Source organism: Oncorhynchus mykiss, chromosome 24 (genome assembly GCF_057628025.1).
Source record: "Oncorhynchus mykiss isolate SJ-2025 chromosome 24, ASM5762802v1, whole genome shotgun sequence".
Classification (NCBI taxonomy): domain Eukaryota; kingdom Metazoa; phylum Chordata; class Actinopteri; order Salmoniformes; family Salmonidae; genus Oncorhynchus; species Oncorhynchus mykiss.
Genome location: NC_143045.1, coordinates 1,749,654 through 1,770,392, shown reverse-complemented (window position 1 = coordinate 1,770,392; position 20,739 = coordinate 1,749,654). Strand labels below are relative to the sequence as shown.

Sequence of the window (20,739 nt, the reverse complement as noted above, 5' to 3'; positions counted from 1 at the left end):
AATACAGACAAACAGACGGACAGAGAAAGTTTTCCATTTATCATTTTTTCAGCTTTGTGGCTAAACCTCTGTTTTTAAACCTTAACTTAAGTTACTTTTTTCAACTTTACGTTTATCTAGGCCCATGTCATGCATTACATGCATGTATCAGGAATGTATTATGTTATATTGTAAAGCATATTCTCAGGTTTTTCTCGATTGCTTGAACACTTTTCTCAAAACAGGGCTAACTTTTGCAACAACAAAAAATGTTCAAAAGCTTCAATAAATTGCTAGTGGTCATCCAATGTGACGCAAAAGTAGCAATATTGCGCCTCTAGCCTGCCTGAGAGCCGCTGTATTCCTTGGTTTTAATTTAACCTGTCGGGTTGGATTTTCACGCCTAATTTTGTACTGCATGAAGTGTCTCCGTCAGTGAGGAGGCAGTGCCACAGCTCAGGGATATTCTAACGAGTAGCCGTATGAAAGCTGAAAGCTAACCAGCTTGGCTAGTGGCAGACGCAAGGGGCAAACGATCTGACCAAGCAGCAGCTACTCCCCCATCTAAGGCAAAGAAACAGAGAACTTTGGAGAGCAGACATGTGAAAAGGGAAAGCGCTACAGTCCGGGTCAAGATGAGAATAAACCGAGAATTTGAGTTCATGCAGTGGAGAAAACTTGATTGGGGAGTTGAAGAGATTGAAACCGAGCCAGAGTTAGCATTTTTTTCTGCTGAAAAGACATAGCTAGCTTGGTAATATATCTTGCTAGATAAAGTGAAATGCAGTTTTTGCTATTTAGTTGTAAATATGTATGCGACTATTGTATTTTGGATTGTTTTGATTGTTTTCATGCCATGTATCCAATAGTTCGTATTAGCTGGCTAGCTAAGATTAGCTAGTGTAGCTTGTTAGATGGGGCGGCAGGTAGCCTAGTGGTTAGAGCGTTGGACTAGTAACTGAAAGGTTGGTGGATCGAATCCCCGAGCTGACAAGGTAAAAAGCTGTCATTCTGCCCGAACAAGGCAGTTGTTCCTAGACTGTCATTGTAAATAAGAATTTGTTCTTAACTGACTTGTTTAGTTAAATAAAAAAATAAGGCGACAGTGGTTTGTTTCATTTTAATATAAAATGTTGCTTCACTATTTAGTCGTAACTAGCTAATGCGTATAACGTTACTTGATCTTGTGTTATATTTCTTATGTCTGAAAGCCATACTGATATTGGCTAGTTAGCACTCCACACTAGTCTACTGGCACGGAATAGTCATGATCATAAAGCCCAGTTAAGATGAGACATCGCGTAACGGTTTGTTTGATCTGAACAGTCTAGTTTTAGAATGAGTTTTAGAACTCTTTAGCCAAAGTCTTGCGACGAGACAATCAAAGGACAGTGTCTGTGATCAGCCAAGACAATATTTAGCTAGCCAACCAGCGCGCTAGCTATTCTGCTGCATATAGCTAGCCTAGCTTGCTGATAATTATCTGACAAGTCGGTTTCTGGTGCATGTATTTCATGACACTTGTTTGCTACAATGCCTGGCAAGTCTGTGTTTCCAGCCCCACCATTATCAAGTATTGGAGCATAATCAGACTGATAAGCACATGTCAATGCCATCATTGTATTTCCCCTCACTGACCAAGAACAATTGTTTTACCTAATAATAAACTTGTCAACTTCTAATGCCAGGCATCTGTATAGCTAACCTGTTAAGGAAAATATACTACCTGTCATTTGGGGCGGCAGGGTAGCCTAGTGGTTAGAGCGTTGGACTAGTAATTGAAAGGTTGCAAGTTCAAATCCCCAAGCTGACAAGGTAAAAATCTGTCATTCTGCCCCTGAACAGGCAGTTCTGTTCCTAGGCAGTCATTGAAAATAAGAATTTGTTGACTTGTCTAGTTAAATAACGGTAAAATAAATACATTTACTTTGAGTATTGATGACATACTATCCCAATAGATGACCCTACTGCACAGAAATATTCTTACTATGTTTTTCCCCATTCAAGCTTTGCCTGAGATGGTGGCAGCATTAGCCCAAAAGCTACACATGTATTGAGTATTAGATTGCAGGAAGACATTATGTTGAATGACTGGAAACATTCATTCTGCCTAATAGCCCGCCTCCTCCAATTATCCCCAAAATACTAACTCCCTTCATCCTAAACTGAATGTATTTAACCTGGAAATATAAGACTGGTGGTTATCAAAGGCAAATATGTCAGTTGTCAAATGGTGAAATTGTATTCCGATTTTACTATTTTAACTGAAATTTAAAATTTAAAAAATGCAACTCCCTCTCTCCCTACAAAGAAAATGGGTTCCTAGTGTCTGGAGTCCAAGTGTTAAATGAGCAATGCGTTGAAGTTGAAGCCTTAGACAAAATATTTGAATAGTTTTATGGATTTACTTTGGGTGTTGTTGTTTACTTCAAACTCTACAGTGATTACACAGTTCCCATAAATACAGGGCATTTCCTGAGAGTGACTACTTTTTCATTTTAAGGGAGACAAAAATTAGCATTTGTGAGGACCATGTGACTGTAGATGACGATGAGGCCAAAAACATAATGTAACCGTGTATAGGTATGAACTGTATTTGCTTAACCATATAAAGTGCCGTCAGAAAGTATTCAGACCCCTTGAATAATTCCACATATTGTTACGTTACAGCCTTATTCGAAAATGGATTAAAAACATAAAAAATGTAATTTACACACAATACCCCATAACAACAAAGCGAAAAAAAGTTTTGTTTTTTGTGTGCAAATTTATTACAAATTAAAACAGAAATACCTTATTTACATAAGTATTCAGACTCGAAGGGACTCGAAATTGAGCGCAGGTGCATCCTATTTCCCTTGATCATCCTTGAGATATTTCTACAACTTCATTGGAGGCCACCTGTAGTTAACTCAATTGATTGGACATGATTTGGAAAGGCAGACACCTGTCTATATAATGTACCACATTGGACAGTGCATGTCAGAGCAAAAACCAAGCCATGAGGTCAAAGGAATTGTCCGTAGAGCACCGAGACAGGATTGTCACAGGCGCAGATCTGGGGAAGGGTCCCAAAAAATGTCTGCAGCATTGAAGGTCCCAGAGAACACAGCGGCCTCAATCATTCTTAAATTGAAGAAGTTTGTAACCACCAAGACATTTCCTAGAGCTCGCTGCCCAGTCAAACTGCGCAATCGGGGGAGAAGGGAAGAACCTTCCAGAAGGACAACCATCTCTGCAGCACTCCCACCAATCAGGCCTTTATGGTGGAGTGGCCAGACGGAAGCCATTCCTCAGTAAAAGCCACATTGAAAGCCCACTTGGAGTTTGCCAAAAGGCACCTTAGGATCAACTCCTAAAGCAGGAAGAATTTCACTAAAAGTTGTAGAAAACTACATTTGATACTATTGGGAATTGTTGGTATTGAGTAAATACATGCACACATTTAGAAACATTTATTCTGTGGCATCAAACATTACAGGCACTCTGTCTCTTGTTCACTTATCCTGTGTAAACCAGTCAGCCTGCTAGTTAGTTAGCCGTTTGCGTTGTGTTGCATGGCTAACGTGTTCAGGCATGGGTCGGGGCATGGCTCTCCACACAAACAGACAGAACTGGGCTGTTAGGTTGGAACTACAAAGCTCTTTTTCTTTTCTGTCTGTTTAGCAGTTTTGAGTTTTAATGTGAGCGGAGGTGGGTTTGTGAAGCTACGGGTGTGTTTTGAGGAGAGTCTTGCCTCATTATTTGTGGGGGGGAAAAGCAGCTAAATTACAGTTACAGCAGCAGCAGCAGTATTGCCACAGGGCAGCATCCTCAACAGAACAACGCTTGCTCCTCTGTGTATGAGTCTGGAGGGATACCCCCCCCCCTTGATGTGTGTGTGAGTGCGTATGTGTGTGTTCCTGACCAGTCTACCGCTATGCCCATCTGCAGGCGGAGTTCACTTCCAAACCTCCTCGCCCCTCCCCCTCTCGGGAGCCTCAATGGAGAGCCACCACACCCACCTGGAGGAACGGGATGTACCCCCCCACACCTCCCCCTTTCTCCCACCTCCCCCCACTGCGTCCAGATCGCTGCCGGCCCCAGTGCTTTAGTGCCACCCCCCTCAACCCCCACCACACTTACAGTTACGCATTGATTTCATTCAATCAAACCCTCAGCGCCACGTTTGAAGTTTTTCTCTCTCCCTGGCCTACCCAGACACAGCCTAGAGTCCTGCAAAACAGCCCAACTAACACACACACACAGACTGCCAAAGGTTCCCCAGACCGATCCACTCACAGACACAATCACAACAACACCATCCATGGCTGGAGGGCAGGGCTCTGTACTGAAACATAGGCCAAACACACACACGCTGCTGGCTCTGTGTGTATTACCAGCACTAATGAGCTGATAGATGTTGAACTGATGAGTGGAGAGCAATTGTTTAAGGGCCACATCTCTCTTACTCATAGCTAGGCCTAGTTTGAATGTTTTGGTACACCTACTGGAAAGCTCTTTTGTCTACACCCATTCAGCATTGTTCACACCCTCTTAAGCCTTAGCCCCACCCATCTCTTTAAGGACTCACATGTGAGGTCATGTGCTAAACAGTGAGTAGTGTAGTAAAGATTAAGACTAAAGGCAGTAAAAGTAGTTGCCTACAATTAGGAAACATTCCAGGTAAACAGAGTGTCCAGATAAAAAATATTTCATAAATATTAGGCAACGCGTACCCAGACACACTTGTCTAAATTGACGGGTCATGTGAAAGAAATGCAATAACCCCCAGCCACATCTTACTAAGTAGATGGGTCTCTACAGAATGTGTAAACAGTTCAGCGAAATGGTTACTTGCCTAGTAGCAATATCAAAAATAGATAGTGTCAATATAAAGAAAAAAATTACTTTCTCTACTGTCAATGCCAGTAGAAAAAGAACCAAATAATATACAGTACGTACAAGAACAATATCAATAACTAGCTAGCTAAACAATGAACCATTATCCCAATTCATAGAATACTAGCAATACAAACCGATAGTCATAGCTGGCTAAAGTAAACCAAATAGGTTCAATGTTAGCTATTTAGCTAGCTAACATTAGGCTATAACTAGCAATGCAAATGGCCTTCTGAGATAATATTCCTACACAGATCATACACTTAATGCTAATGCTAGCGATCCAGCCACCTAACGTCAGCTAGCTAGCTAACAGTAAGCTTTAACTTGCAATAAAAAACAACTTTGACAAAATTAGAAACGTATAATATCTGAAACTGTAGCTAGACTCTAGACCCATATACATGGATGAACGCTTCACGTCGGACTGAAACCCCTTTCATTAAATAAGATGTCCTATGTCGTTTCCGTTTTGTTTGTACAGCTTGCATGGCCAGTTGTGTCAAAGCCACTCTGGTTCACACTGACCGTGTGAAATGCCATAAGAATCAGATCTTTCTCCCGCCCTGTCACAGATGACATGGTTGCCCTTAGTTTGAAGTTGTCATCCGGAGACAGGTGTTTTAAACAACAGCCTTCCGCGTTTTCTTTTCGACTCCCTCAGCAATTGCAATCAAACACCAGAATTGTATTAATTTCATCACCTCCTCTGCTCCTACCAGACATTCCACTGATTTCTTAACTCGGTCAACTTCTTCCGTGACAACACTGTTGATCGCCATTTCTTCCCCATCAATGTCATCAGAAGACTCTACAATGTCTTCATCAATGAAAATGTTTTTACCTAAATCAGGGATTTCCTCATTGTCTGATTCATTTTACAATTCCGAGAGAATCAGCATGGTACAACCGTCCTCCTGAAAGCAGTCCATCATAACTTTTTCCCACTGGCCTTTGTCAATAGCACCTGATAAATTCAGGGCAGCAATTTTGTCTCATCGCGCACCAGCGACTCCTGTGGCGGGCCGGGCGCAGTGCGCGCTAACCAAGGTTGCCAGGTGCACGGTGTTTCCTCCGACACATTGGTGCGGCTGGCTTCCGGGTTGGATGCGCGCTGTGTTAAGAAGCAGTGCGGCTTGGTTGGGTTGTGTATCGGAGGACGCATGACTTTCAACCTTCGTCTCTCCCGAGCCCGTACGGGAGTTGTAGCGATGAGACAAGATAGTAGCTACTAAACAATTGGATACCACGAAATTGGGTAGAAAACGGGGTACATTTATTTTTACATTTTAAAAAAATTAATAAAGAAAGGAAAGGGTTATTATTGAAGAAAAAAATCAAAATCAGGCTTTTTCTTTTGTGGTCTCTGGGGAGATACATCTAGCTAGCTATGATCCTTGACTAGTCTTTCAAAGCACTTCATGATGACAGAAGTGAGTGCTACTGTGCGATAGTCATTTAGTTCAGTTACCTTGGCATTCTAGGGAACAGGAACAATGGTGGCCATCTTGAAGCATGTGGGGACAGCAGACTGGGATAAGGATTGATTGAATATGTCCGTAAACACACCAGCCAGCTGGTCTGCGCATGCTCTGAGGACTAGGGATGCCGTCTGGGCCCGATGCTTGTTTTCCATCATCTATTTAAATAGTGAGCCAACATGTTTTCAGCACTTTTATTTCCCTGACAGATCAAAACTCATCGTCTCATACTCCGTTTCTCTCCAGCAGACATAAAGTGAGCAATATGTTTGGAACATCAAAATTCTATAAAATCACGGTATAGAAGCGATTCATGACAATCGCAACACATATTGTATCGGCACCTAAGTATAATGACAATATCGTATCATGATGCCCCTGGCAATTCCCAGCCCTTCAAACAGCACCAATGCACCTAATGTCAATCCATTTAGCCCAAAGTCAACATCTGGTGCCAATATCTGATTTAGGATCCGTTTTATCTTTTGAGACTAGATTAATCGATTAACCGATTAATCGAAATGGCCGATTAATTAGGGCCGATTTCAAGTTTTCATAACAATCGGAAATCGGCATTTTTGGGCGCCAATTATGCCGTTCTTTTAATTTATACCTTTATTTAACTAGGCAAGTCAGTTAAGAACACATTCCTATTTTCAATGATGGCCTAGGAACGGTGTTCAGCGGCAGAACGACAGATTTTCACCTCGTCAGCTCGGGGGATCCAATCTTGCAAATTTACAGTTAACTAGTCCAACGCTCTAACCACCCGCCTCTCATTGCACTCCACGAGGAGCCTGCCTGTTACGCGAATGCAGTAGAAGCCAAGGTAAGTTGCTAGCTAGCATTAAACTTATCTTATAAAAAACAATCAAACAATCATAATCACTAGTTAACTACACATGGTTGATGATATTACTAGTTTATCTAGCGTGTCCTGCGTTGCATATAAGCGAAGCAAAGCTGGGGGATGATTTAACAAAGCGCATTTGCGAAAAAAAACACAATCGTTGCATGACTGTACCTAACCATAAACACCAATGCCTTTCTTAAAATCAATACACAGTAGTATATATTTTTAAACCTGCATATTTAGCTAAAAGAAATCCAGGTTAGCAGGCAATATTAACCAGGTGAAATTGTGTCACTTCTCTTGCGTTCATTGCACGCAGAGTCAGGGTATATGCAACAGTTTGGGCAGCCTGGCTCATTGCGAACTAATTTGCCAGAATTTTACTTTTACTGTAATTATGACATAACATTGAAGGTTGTGCAATGTAACAAGAATATTTAGACTTAGGGATGCCACCCGTTAGATAAAATAACGAACGGTTCCGTATTTCACTAAAATAATAAACGTTTTGTTTTCGAAATGATAATTTCCGGATTCGACCATATTAATGACCATTTCTGTGTGTTATTATGTTATAATTAAGTCTATAAAGTTATAATTAAGTCTATGCTTTGATATTTGTTAGAGCAGTCTTACTGAGCGATGGTAGGCAGCAGCAGGCTCGTAAGCATGCATTCAAACAGCATTTTCATGCGTTTTGCCATCAGCACAGCGCTGTTTATGACTTCAAGCCTATTAGCCTAATGGCTGAGGTAACCAACGTGAAATGGCTAGCTAGTTAGCGGGGTGCTAGTTAGCGGGTTGCACGCTAATAGCGTTTCAAACGTCACTCGCTCTTGAGACTTGGAGTAGTTATTCCCCTTGCTCTGCAAGGGCCACGGCTTTTGTGGAACGATGGGTAACGCTGCTTCGAGGGTGGCTGTTGTCGATGTGTTCCTGGTTCGAGCCCAGGTAGGGGCGAGAAGAGGGACGGAAGCTATACTGTTACACTGGCAATACTATAGTGTCTATAAGAACATCCAATGGTCAAAGGTATATGAAATACAAATGGTATAGAGAGAAATAGTCCTATAAATACTATATTAACTACAACCTAAAACCTCTTACCTTGGAATATTGAAGTCTCATGTTAAAAGGAACCACCAACTTTCATATTTTCTCATGTTCTGAGCAAGGAACTCAAACGTTAGCTTTTTTAAATGGCACATATTGCACTTTTACTTCTCCAACACTTTGTTTTTGCATTATTTAAACCAAATTGAACATATTTCATTATTTATTTGAGGCTAAATTTAATTTTATTTATGTATTATATTAAGTTAAAATAAGTAATAAATGTCATTATTACAAATAAATAAATAAATTGTCCGATTAATCAGTATCAACCTTTTTTGGTCCTCCAATAATCAGTATCGGCGTTGAAAAATCATAATAGGTCAACCTCTACTTGAGACCTATACACCCTTTTGGCACCATTTATAACCGCTACGTAAATGTCACACTTAATATCTGCGTTCTGAAAAGAATACGTAGAGTCGTGGCCAAAAATATTGGTACTGTTGCACATTTCTCAATTAACTCACAATATTCCCTAACATTAAGAATAAATAGTCCAACGTATTTAGTCTCCACTATTCTTTATTTCACTGTTAATATTACAGAACCTTTGTTTTTGATTCAGAACTTAATATATCCATTTATATGCCATTGACACTCTGCACTTAACATTTGGTAGCACAGCCTTTGGACAAAATAACTGCAATCAAACGCTTCCCTATAGCCATCAATGAGTTTCCTGCACCTCCGTGCAGGCAGTTTGGCCCACTCAACTTGTGCAAACTGCTCCAGTTCTCCCAGTTTAAGGGTGCCTTCTCCCAGCTGCTGTTTTTAGATTCCTCCACAAAGGTTAAATGCAATTTAGATCTGGACTCTAGATTCAACTTGAATCTGTGTGGCAGTGGATCAAGGTGCTTTCTCCACCATTTATAACAGATGTACAGTCGTGGTAAAAAATATTAAAATAATGCACCACACCATTTCTTCCAGAAAACTGTTGAAATAAATATTTTGGTATCCACATACAGTTCCAGTCAAAAGTGTGGACACACCTAGTCATTCAAGGGCTTTTCTTTATTTTTACTATTTTCTACATTGAAGGAAAATCAGCCAACAAATGCTTGGGATATGTGGGAACTCATTCAAGACTGCTGGAAAGCATTCCAGGTGAAGCTGGTTGAGAGAATGCCAAGAGTTTGCAAAGCTGTCATCAAGGCAAAGGGTGGCTACTTTGAAGAATCTCAAATATTAAATGTATTTTGATTTGTTTAATACTTTCTGGATTACTACATGATTCCATGTGTGTTATTTCATAGTTTTGATGTTGTCACTATTATTCTATAACGCAGAAAACGGTCAAAATAAGTTGTGTCCAAACTTTTGACTGGTACTTTATGTACAGTGAAATCAGAAAGTATTTAGACCCCTTGACTTTTTCCACATTTTGTTACAGTACAGCCTTATTCTAAAACAGATTAAATAGTTTTTTCCCCTCATCTACACACAATACCCCATAATGACAAAGCAACAAAAAAAACATTTTTAACATGTATTGGTTAAAACCGCATTCTAGCCAGTGTCTATTCCACAAACTCTATGACGTTAAAATGCCTATTTACTCTGTTCCATCTGACTGTGCAATCCACGGTCTCATCAGCCCAGCCAGGCAAGTTATAAACTTTATCTCCACTGGAAAAATAACATCTAGACATTTCCTTCAGACAAACATTGGACTTTCAACAGCGGAGATTTGTATATAAACCTTGCTGTCCGTCTCTCCGACATCTGCAACATTGTTTCAATATTCAAATTCGATCTCCAGCTGTCCCATAATAAATGTGTAGAGGTCGTGATGAGAGACAGGCAAGCAGCTTTTCTCAGCCAGTCGAAATCATGAATCAGCTGGCATAATTTTTATGGATACTTACAGAAAAATGTCAATTGAAAAAAGGTCAAACGAAACAAAGTGCAGCTTGTTTGCAGTCTTTCCAGCTTCAGTTTGAAGTTTTGTGTTAGCTGTGTTGTTGGCTAGCTCTTCTGTACAAGAGTGTCCTGACGAGAGCATGTTTTTTTATGCCAGGCGAAATCATGCCTCAGTGTGAACCTGCTTTCATCTGTGAAGAGCACAGGGCGCCTGTGGCGAATTTGCCAATCTTGGTGTTCTCTGGCAAATGCCAAACGTCCTGCACGGTGTTGGGCTGTAAGCACAACCCCCACCTGTGGACGTCGGGCCCTCATACCACCCTCATGGAGTCTGTTTCTGACTGTTTGAGCAGACACATGCACATTTGTGGCCTGCTGGAGGTCATTTTGCAGGGCTCTGGCAGTGCTCCTCCTGCTCCTCCTTGCACAAAGGCTGAGGTAGCGGTCCTGCTGCTGGGTTGTTGCCCTCCTACGGCTTTCTCCACATCTCCTGATGTACTGGCCTGTCTCCTGGTAGCGCCTCCATGCTCTGGACACTACGCTGACAGACACAGCAAACCTTCTTGCCAAAGCTCGCATTGATGTGCCATCCTGGATGAGCTGCACTATCTGAGCCACTTGTGTGGGTTGTAGACTCCGTCTCATGCTACCACTAGAGTGAAAGCACCACCAGCATTCAAAAGTGACCAAAACATCAGCCAGGAAGCATAGGAACTGAGAAGTTGGCTGTGATCCCCACCTGCAGAACCACTCCTTTATTGGGGGTGTCTTGCTAATTGCCTATAATTTCCACCTGTTGTCTATTCCATTTGCACAACAGCATGTGAAATTTATTGTCAATAAGTGTTGCTTCCTAAGTGGACAGTTTGATTTCACAGAAGTGTGATTGACTTGGAGTTACATTGTGTTGTTTAAGTGTTCCCTTTATTTTTTTTAGCAGTGTATAACGGGTGTTGTAAATGGATTATGGTTATTCTGGTTATTTTCAGAAATGGCAGATGCAGATATTTGGTTAGAAATTTGCACAACGGTTATAAATGAGGCCCCCGAAAGCATGCCTTGATATGTGGTCACGGTCTAGATATGTTATATTTGGACAGGGTTGCGCCTCCACAGTCCTCTCTGTCCTCGCGACCCTCTGTGCTCTAGACGCCTAACTGACGAGTCTGAGACATGCGACACTCAATATGAGAGACAACGACTCCCCAGCAATCACATTACCCCGCCCTCCAATCACATTAGGACACAGCGCTTGGGGGCGGGATATGGGTGAATCAAGGTGCTATTCTGGTGGAAAGTAAGGCCCCCTGAGTGAGTTAGGTCCATGGCTGGCTGGCACATATTGCACCTGGGATGCCTGTGTGTGTGTGTGTGTGTGTGTGTGTGTGTGTGTGTGTGTGTGTGTGTGTGTGTGTGTGTGTGTGTGTGTGTGTGTGTGTGTGTGTGTGTGTGTGTGTTAACATATTGCACCTGGGCCTAGGCAGATCAACAGTAGAGAGATAAAGAGATCAACTATGTTCAGGTGACGCAGGTACACTTAAGGATGCAACATTAACACAGAGAATGTAATATATTCCGAATGAGAAGATACCAGGAGAAAGAGCGAAGGAGTGATGGATGGATGAGGCCCAGCCGAGGTGACCCTGCTGGATAATCGCATAACATACCTGGGGGGGGGGGGGGGATGCCATGGACTCACAAAGGAACTTTTCACTCACCCTTGTTTGTCGGGTCTCTTGTCTTTGTCCTTGGCTCTGTCCTTGTCTCGGTCCCTGCCATTGTCCCTGTCCTTCTCCTTGTCTTTGTCGCGCCCCTTCCGCCTGCTGTGGTCTCGGCTGTGGCTGCGGCTCTTCTTGCGGCTGGACCGGCCACTGCTCCTGCTGCGAGACCGCCGCCGCTCACGAGACCTGGAGATGACAACATAACACACGATCAGAATCGCAAAAATAGCGATAAAAAACCCCTTTTTAATTTCTTAATTTGATTGTTTCACTGTAAAGTACATTATGTTGTGATTTCGATATTCGAACCAGCAACCTTTCAGTTACTGGCTTAACTTCAAGGCTACCGTAGTTAGCATTGGCGCAGACACTATCCAGCCTGATTCTGACATGCAACCAAAATCACCCCAAGCAGGGTAATCCATCTCCCGTATGTGATGACTCTCAAAGCCTTGAGTCAGACTGTTAGAGATGGTTTTATGTACTGTAGGCCCTCTGTAACGTGTGTGTGTGTGTGTGAGAGAGTGAGAGTGAGAGTGAGAGTGAACGAGAAAGAACGAGAACGAGAGAGACAGAGCGAACGAGAGAGACAGAGCGAACGAGAGAGAGAGCGAACGAGAGAGACAGAGCGAACGAGAGAGACAGAGCGAACGAGAGAGACAGAGCGAACGAGAGAGACAGAGCGAACGAGAGAGGGAGAACAAGGAGAGAGAGAGAACAAGGAGAGAGAGAGAACAAGGAGAGAGAGAGAACAAGGAGAGAGAGAGAGAACAAGGAGAGAGAGAGAACAAGGAGAGAGAGAGAACAAGGAGAGAGAGAGAACAAGGAGAGAGAGATAACAAGGAGAGAGAGATAACAAGGAGAGAGAGAGAACAAGGAGAGAAAACAAGGAGAGAGAGAACGAGAAAAGAGAGAGAACGAGAAGAGAGAACGAGAAGAGAGAGAGAACGAGAAGAGAGAAGTAGGAACTAGTTGCCGGCAGTTAATTTACAGCTTCTGGTTAGGGCAGCAGCCTATTGGGAAACCCGAGTCGGCGTTGATTAGAAACAGACGTTTGGAGATGGGCGACTGGCTGGAGATGGGGGCAATTAGGGAGGGCTTTAGATGGCGGCCATGGCAGCCTTATTGATCCTGACAGTCAGTGGGATGGATCCCTGAACACACACACACACAGGGACTAGTATGAGATTTAGTGGGCTACTTATAGAGACAGGCTAGGCTGGCTGGGCCGGCCTTCAGAGCCACCGCTGCCTGTCACCGCCTCTCACACACACCTCCGTGGAGTGGAGAGACTACAGTGTGTCTGTTTTTTACGCATTCACACCTCTATTGATTAAGATAGGTCATTTTCAATGCGCTCTCAGTTGGAGGCTGATGGGTGTGTGTATGTGTGTGTGTTTGTGTCTGACTATGACAATATAAAAAAAGAAGAGGAAGCTAAGGTGTTATATTCTATCATTTATCATTGTATTGATTTGTCTATAAAAATTGTCAAACCTGCTGTCCGAGAATCATTATTGCTTCCTCCCCTCTTTTGACATAAAACTAATAATAGTTATGTCACAAAAGTCTGGACAACTGTTGAAAACAGGCCCCCCCCCTTTAATATAATCTAATTCATTATGATCTAAAATGCTAAACTGATCCTGGATCAGCACTCCTACTGTGAGATGCTTTATACATACACTATGGACCCTGGAGAATTCTACAATGTGTTCTAGTGTTGAACAAAGCTGGGTGTCAATGATGAGTAGATGATACATGGAATATTGTAAAAAATAAATACAACTAGCTCTTAATACAACACAAATGACATTAAAAATGTCTGCCTAATACTGTGCTTGCACAATGACATGGCCATTTGCAAGGACACAGGTCTTAATAAGTAGCACATGAATACATCCTTCATAAAATAAATATCATATTTTAATCTCATAAAACTATTATTTTATGAAGGATGTATTCATGTGCTGCACTGTCAACACTAGTAATGGTGGTAAATCATTTGCCTGGCTAACCAAACTCCTTTATCCGGGCAAACGCTATGCCCACAGACGTTAGCTTCTTCTCCACAATGAGTCTGGATCGGAGTACACTCGTCAACAATTTCTAGAATGCAAACACATTTTAACTCTTCTGATTGGTCCCAGAACCAATTGGTTTGGCCAGAGCCAGAACACACGTGGATAAAGCAGCATTTAGAAAAAGTTGTCATTGGCTTTGACACTCTGATTGGTTAGAAATGATCCAATCACCGATGACCCTGTTTTGCATAACACCCATCATTTTGACATCACCACAAATTATTTCAATGAAGTCAGTCTCAGACTGAAGTATGTAGCAAACATACAGCAGCAGAAGAATTCAGTATGAGTCGTCAGGCAAGTAAATAATATCGATATTCTACGTAACAATACTGCACACGTGCAAGAGGGAGAGAATCCCCTGTGGTTTGCAAAGCCTTCTCAGAATTAGAGCTACATGAATACAATACATCGGAGAGTTCTGTGTAAGGTGGTTATATCACCAGAGAACTGGCAAACCACCCAGTATTAATGTCCTGGGGGAATATGGATAGCTTTATTACTCGAATCTGCCTCCCGTCTGGAAGATCCCCAGGCCAACCCACAGACTTTGGTGTGTGAAACTGGGCGTGTGGTACGATGACGTATGTGAGAAGAGGAATTGGACACTGTTCATTTTCTGTGTTAGTCTGTGTGTGTGCTTGTGCGTGTCCAATAGCTACATATGGAGAAACACAAGTGCAGTCTCATTTTAGCAGCCAAGCAACTTGTGGCAAGCAGATGCAATAAACACAAAATCTGTGGTTGCTTTTCTGAACGGGAAGGGGGGGGGCACACACTTCTGGGGTCTGTACCAAATTACATTTACTGTAGTTAATAGAGTGAGGCTATGCTGTTAAATGTCAATTTCATTACCAAGCCCTTCCCCTTGGAGAATGATTAGCTCTTTTAAGGCCAGGGGTAAATGTGTTAATGCAAGAGACACAGATAAACAGCATCAACCCCTACCCCATGCCAAGGCCCTGCCTATTTTACATTTTATTTGGGTTATTATCTCAGGAGAAAATGGTTCCCCTATGGCCTAAACATATTCTCATTTCTATTAAAAAGGGCCTTGCTGTTTTCTCCCCCCCTCCTATTCGCCTAGCCAATCCATTAAATCGGGCTGCCGCTATTGGCTAGAGCAATTTTCTCAGTGAATTATCAATAAAGTAATTACCAGTGTGTTGGAGCAAGGTTGGGGAGCTTATCGCTGGGTGACCCCCCGCGCTCACCCTGGATATGATCCCTAACCACAACCCATTTGGGTAATTATATCGTCGGGGGTGTGTAGCCTGGATAGTGGTGTCGTCGCCCCGCGTTATCTGTCTGTATTATATTTCGGAGGCTAAACATGTTTTTCATTGAAAATTGGACATTAATGGCAGCCACATGATACCACTAGTGCTGGAAAACAGGCTAAAGTCTCGACTGGAATCCGACCCTGGTCAAATCATTATTCATACCCCCTCCTCCATGGCCCCCTGCCTCCCCCTCTCCATCCCCATCCCAGCAGCGACAACAGCCTGGAATTCTTTCTCATCCATCCATCCTCTCTATAGTCTTCCAGTTGGGGACTGTGGACCGCTACTCCCAGGGGACTACAACCACTACCCCTACTAACAATCCATACTCCCTACGTACAGTAGACAAGCGTAGGCAAAAATGCTCGATCCACAGTGCTATGTAGGTAAATGAAATGGAAAGTATTCAGACCTTTTTCCACATTTTGTTACAGCCTTTTTCTAAAAATGGATGTTCCTCAATCTACACACAATACCCCATAATGACAAAACGAAAACAGGTTTAGAAATGTTTGCAAATGTATAAAATAAAAAAAACTGAAATATCTTATTTACTTTAGTATTCTGACCCTTTGCTATGAGACTCAAAATTGAGCTCAAGTGCATCCTGTTTCCATTGACTTTCCTTGAGATATTTCTACAACTTCTTTGGAGGCCACCTGTGGTAAATTCAATTGATTGGACATGATGTGGAAAGGCAGACACCTGTCTATGTAATGTACCACAGTGGACAGTGCATGTCAGAGGAAAAACCAAGCCTTGAGGTCAAAGGAATTGTCCATAGTGCTCCGACACAGGATTGTCACCGGCGCAGATCTGGGGAAGGGTACAAAAAAAAGGTCTGCAGCATTGAAAGACAACAAGAACACAGTGGCCTCCATCATTCTTAAATGGAAGAAGTTTGGAACTACGAAGACCATTCCTGGAGCTGGCCGCCCAATCAAACTGAGCAATCGGGGGAGAAGGGCCTTGGTCAGGGAGGTGACCAAGAACCCAATGGTCACTCTGACAGAGCTCTAGAGTTCCTCTGTGGAGATGGGAGAAACTTCCAGAAGGACAACCATCTCTGCAGCACTCCACCAATCAAGCCTTTATGGTAGAGTGGCCAGGGCAAAAGGTGCTCTACAGCCCGCTTGGAGTTTGCCAAAAGGCACCTAAAGGACTCTGACCATGAGAAACATGTCCCTCGGGACAAGTCTCTGAATGTCCATGAGTGGCCCAGCCAGAGACTGGACTTGAACCTCTGGAGACATGAAAATAGCTGTGCAGCGACACCCCATCCAACCTGACAGAGCTTGAGAGGATCTGCAGAGAAGAATTGGAGAAACTCCCCAAATACAGGTGTGCCAAACTTGTAGTGTCATACCCAAGAAGACTCAATGCTGTAATCGCTGCCAAAAGGTGCTTCAACAAAGTACTGAGTAAAGGATCTGAATAATATGTTTTTATTTTTAAAACATTTGCAAAAAAAATCTAAAACCTGTTTGTGCTTTGTCATTATGGGGTATTGTGTGTAGATTAATGAGGGGGGAAAAAGATTTAATACATTTTAGAATAAGGCTGTAACGTAACAAAATGTGGAAAAAGTCTGGCACTTTTATCCAAAGTGACTTCTATTACAGTGAGCGCATATATTTGTTGTATATGTGATCTCTGTGGGTGTCAAACCAACAACCCTGGAGTTGCAAGCACCAAGCTCTTAACACCTGAGCAACACAGGACCAAAGTGATGGTTAGCCTTTATCTTGACTTTAGATGAGATTTCCTTTGCCAGTCTGCTCGATCTTTCATTAAATTGGCTATGCCTATGTGAAAGAAAAGTCTCCGATTCCACTGGCAATTGTTGTGTCTTCAATCTGCTTCGATAAGTGAATTCTGTTGGGGCTGCTGTACTATGACTGGACCTGAGAGAGACCAGGGAGACCACTATACCAAATCCTAACTTGGGATCTGTGCAGGCAACTCAAATGTTTGTCCTTTAATATCAATATACAATTGAGGAGAAAGTCAAAAGTCACACGTAAGTTGCTTTGTCCCCATGTCCCGACTATAGGACTCTTCCCACATCATACAAGTACTGGTTCTTCAACCAAACCTCCAAATATGCAATATATAAAAACCACATCTGAAGGAAAAAGATATATTCAAAAGACAAAAATACTTATTTCAGGAACTTCATTAAAGCATTTACCCCCACAGAGTTCTTCCAGAGAGAGAACACACACGCACGCACATGCACACACGCAAGAGCACGCAGCAGCAGTTTCCCACTTAATTTAAAAGTGATATTCGTGATACGGCTCGAATGCAAAGCACCTTGAATGAGCAATAGCTGCATTTCCTGCTGCCAAAAGACATCCAAAACAGCTGGTCCTCCCCAGCGCTGTCCGCCGAACGCAATGCAAATATGTTAACCATCCAGCATTTATTACTTTTCAGTGCTCTTCAAACGCTGTGCCAGACACAAGTTTAATTTATGATATTCTCCTAATTATGATAGCTGTTGAAATCATTTCCCAAGCTGTTTCCCTCTTCCAAGCAGCCATATTATCTGTACTCTCTCTCACACACACACACACACAAAATAAAAAGGAAAGCACATCAAATTACAAGCGATGTAAAGTAGCTGATTTGCTAGCACAATTAACACAGCAAAGAGCAACCATGAAAGATTCCCCATAAAGTTTATCTTTCTCCTTCCCCTCAAAACCATGAAAGGGGACGGTAAATATCTGCCACAATCATCAGTCTACTTTAAATTAGCTCACAGCTGGCAACTGTCCAACAGTCTGCTGGACCGAGAAAGAAATCGGCACCCATTTAAGCCCACCCGCACAGCCCATAGGTCAAGTCATTTAGCCAAGTTTAAAGGCCTTCAAAAGGCTTCTCAGATCTACATGAACCCACATGGCTAACTGGTCAAAAAAAGTACAATAAAATAGAAAAAAAGTTACTTTCTACGAGAGAAACAACATTTTATGAAATCATCATCTCTCTTTGGCGCGGTTGACTTCCAAGCTAGCCCTGCTGGCACCATGTGCCCACGGTCACTCACCGACGACACCACAATTCTAAACTGACCTGTCTGGTGACCCCTGGCATCGCAGCACATCATGACGCCCTTCAGCAGCTGGAGTGAAAGGCATGATGGAGCGACTGTTCAGTCACTGAACCCAAACACAGGGTCAAGCGGAGGTCAAACCCCAAGACGAGGTGCTAACTCACTAACTCAACAAATTTCGCCAGAGCCAGTCATTCAACAAATCATTTATTTTCTTATATTTGGGTTTACTCAAAAAAATTGTCAATTTTTTTTTGGGGGGGGGGGGTACAAACTCCAGTATTCCTTTTTCAATTTTTCATGTTGCTTCCTTTTATCTTGGTTGCAGCAGACAGAGGAATTGTAGGACACAGATATTTCAGTGTCAAACCTTAACTGTGTGTATTTAACAATTCATCAAAAATCTAATCAACATCACATTTTATGTCACATGCCAAATACAACAGGTCTAGCTAGACCTTACAGTGAAATGCTTACTTACAAGCCCTCAACCAACAATGCTTTGAGAAGTTAAGAAGAATAAGTGTTAAGTAAAAAATAGATAAGTAAACAAAAAACAAAAAAAAGTAACAAATAATTAAACAGCAGCAGTAAAATGACAATAGCGAGGCTATATACGCTGTTCCGGTACAGAGTCAATGTGCGTCGGCACCGGCTAGCCGAGGTAATTGAGGTAATATGTACATGTACGCAGAGTTAAAGTGACTATGCATAGACAATAAACAGAGAGTAGCAGCAGTGTAAAAGAGGGGTCTGGCTAGCCCTTTGATTAGCTGTTCAGGGGTCTTATGGCTTGGGGGTAGAAGCTGTTTAAGAAGCCTTTTGGACCTAGACCTTGCGCTCCGGGTACCGCTTGCCATGCGGTAGCAGAGAGAACAGTCTATGACTATCCACATGGAAGGGACAGTAGTGGAGAAGGTGGAAAGTTTTAAGTTCCTGGGCATACACATCACAAAGTGAAATGGTCCACCCACACAGACAGTGCTGAAGAAAGTTGGCTTGTCCCCCAAAATCCTGACAAACTTGTACAGATGCACAATCGAGAGCATCCTGTCGGGCTGTATCACAGCCTGGAACGGCAACTGCACCGCCCTCAACCGCAAAGTTCTCCAGAGGGTGGTGCGGTCTGTACAAAGCATCACCGGGGGCAAACTACCTGCCCTCCATGACATCTACAGCACCCGATGTCACAGAAAGGTCAAAAAGATCATCAAGGACAACAACCACCCGAGCCACTGCCTGTTCACCCCGCTATCATCCAGAAGGCGAGGTCAGTACAAGTACATCAAAGCTGGGACAGAGAGATTGAAAAACATCTACCTCAATGCCATCAGACTGCTAAACAGCAATCACTAACTCAGAGGCTGCTATCTAAATTGAGACCCAATCACTGGACACTAATAAATGGAACACTAGTCACTTTATTAAACAATGCCACTTTAAATTGTTCACATATCTTACATTACTCATATCACATACTGTATTTTATACCATCTACTGCACCTTGCCTATGCCGTTCAGCCATCGCTCATCCATATACTTACAAGTACATATTCTCATTCACCCCTTTAGATTTGTGTGTATTAGGTAGTTGTTGGGGAATTATTTGATTAGTTGTTAGATATTACTGCACTGTCGGAACTAGAAGCACAAGCCTTTAGCTACACTTGCATTAACATCTGCATGTGACAAATACAATTATTTGATTTGAGTAGGGTGCCTGGATTCTGACAATTTTTAGGGCCTTCCTCTGACACCGCCTGGTATAGAGGTCCTGGATGGCAGGAAGCTTGGCCCCAGTGATGTACTGGGCCGTACGCACTATCCTCTGTGCCTTGGGGGTTGGAGGCCGAGCATTTGCCATACCAGGCAGTGATGCAACCATGCTTTTGATTGTGCAGCTGTAGAACCTTTTGAGGATCTGAGGACGCATGCCAAATCTTTTCAGTCTCCTGAGGGGGAATAGGTTTTGTCGTGCCCTCTTCACGACTGTCTTGGTGTGTTTGGACTATGATAGTTTGTTGGTGATGTGGTCACGTTCTGTTGCATAATTCAACAAGTGTGCTAATAGCAGGATACAGTCGGATTTAAAAAATCAACACACTTGGATCTAGATTACATCTATCTATACATACTTTACATCGTTTGCGAGATCAGACATATCACACAGCTCGGTCCTCCATTTACTGTAGTGCACAATCATCTCCTCTGTCTTGATCACGTTGAGGGATAGGTTGTTGTCCTGGCACCACACAGGCAGGTCTCTGACCTCCTCCCTATAGGCTGTGTCATTGTTGTCGTGCCTGGCCATGCAGTCATGAGCGAACAGGGAGTACAGGAGGGGACTGAGCACGCACCCCTGGTGGGCCCCCATGTTGAGGAACAGCATGGCGGATGTGTTGTTCCCTACCTTTACC

At 42.7% G+C, this 20,739-nt stretch overlaps 1 protein-coding gene across 2 annotated transcripts in view; it reads right to left on the bottom strand.

The window, feature by feature from the left end:
- rsrc1 (arginine/serine-rich coiled-coil 1) overlaps positions 1-20,739 on the bottom strand; it is a 187,033-nt gene that overhangs the window by 150,042 nt on the left and 16,252 nt on the right. For both annotated transcript variants that reach the window (XM_036962128.2, XM_036962129.2), the window contains one exon: positions 11,892-12,080. In XM_036962128.2, the coding sequence (XP_036818023.2) occupies positions 11,892-12,080 (189 nt within the window). The remainder of the gene's footprint in view (positions 1-11,891; positions 12,081-20,739) is intronic.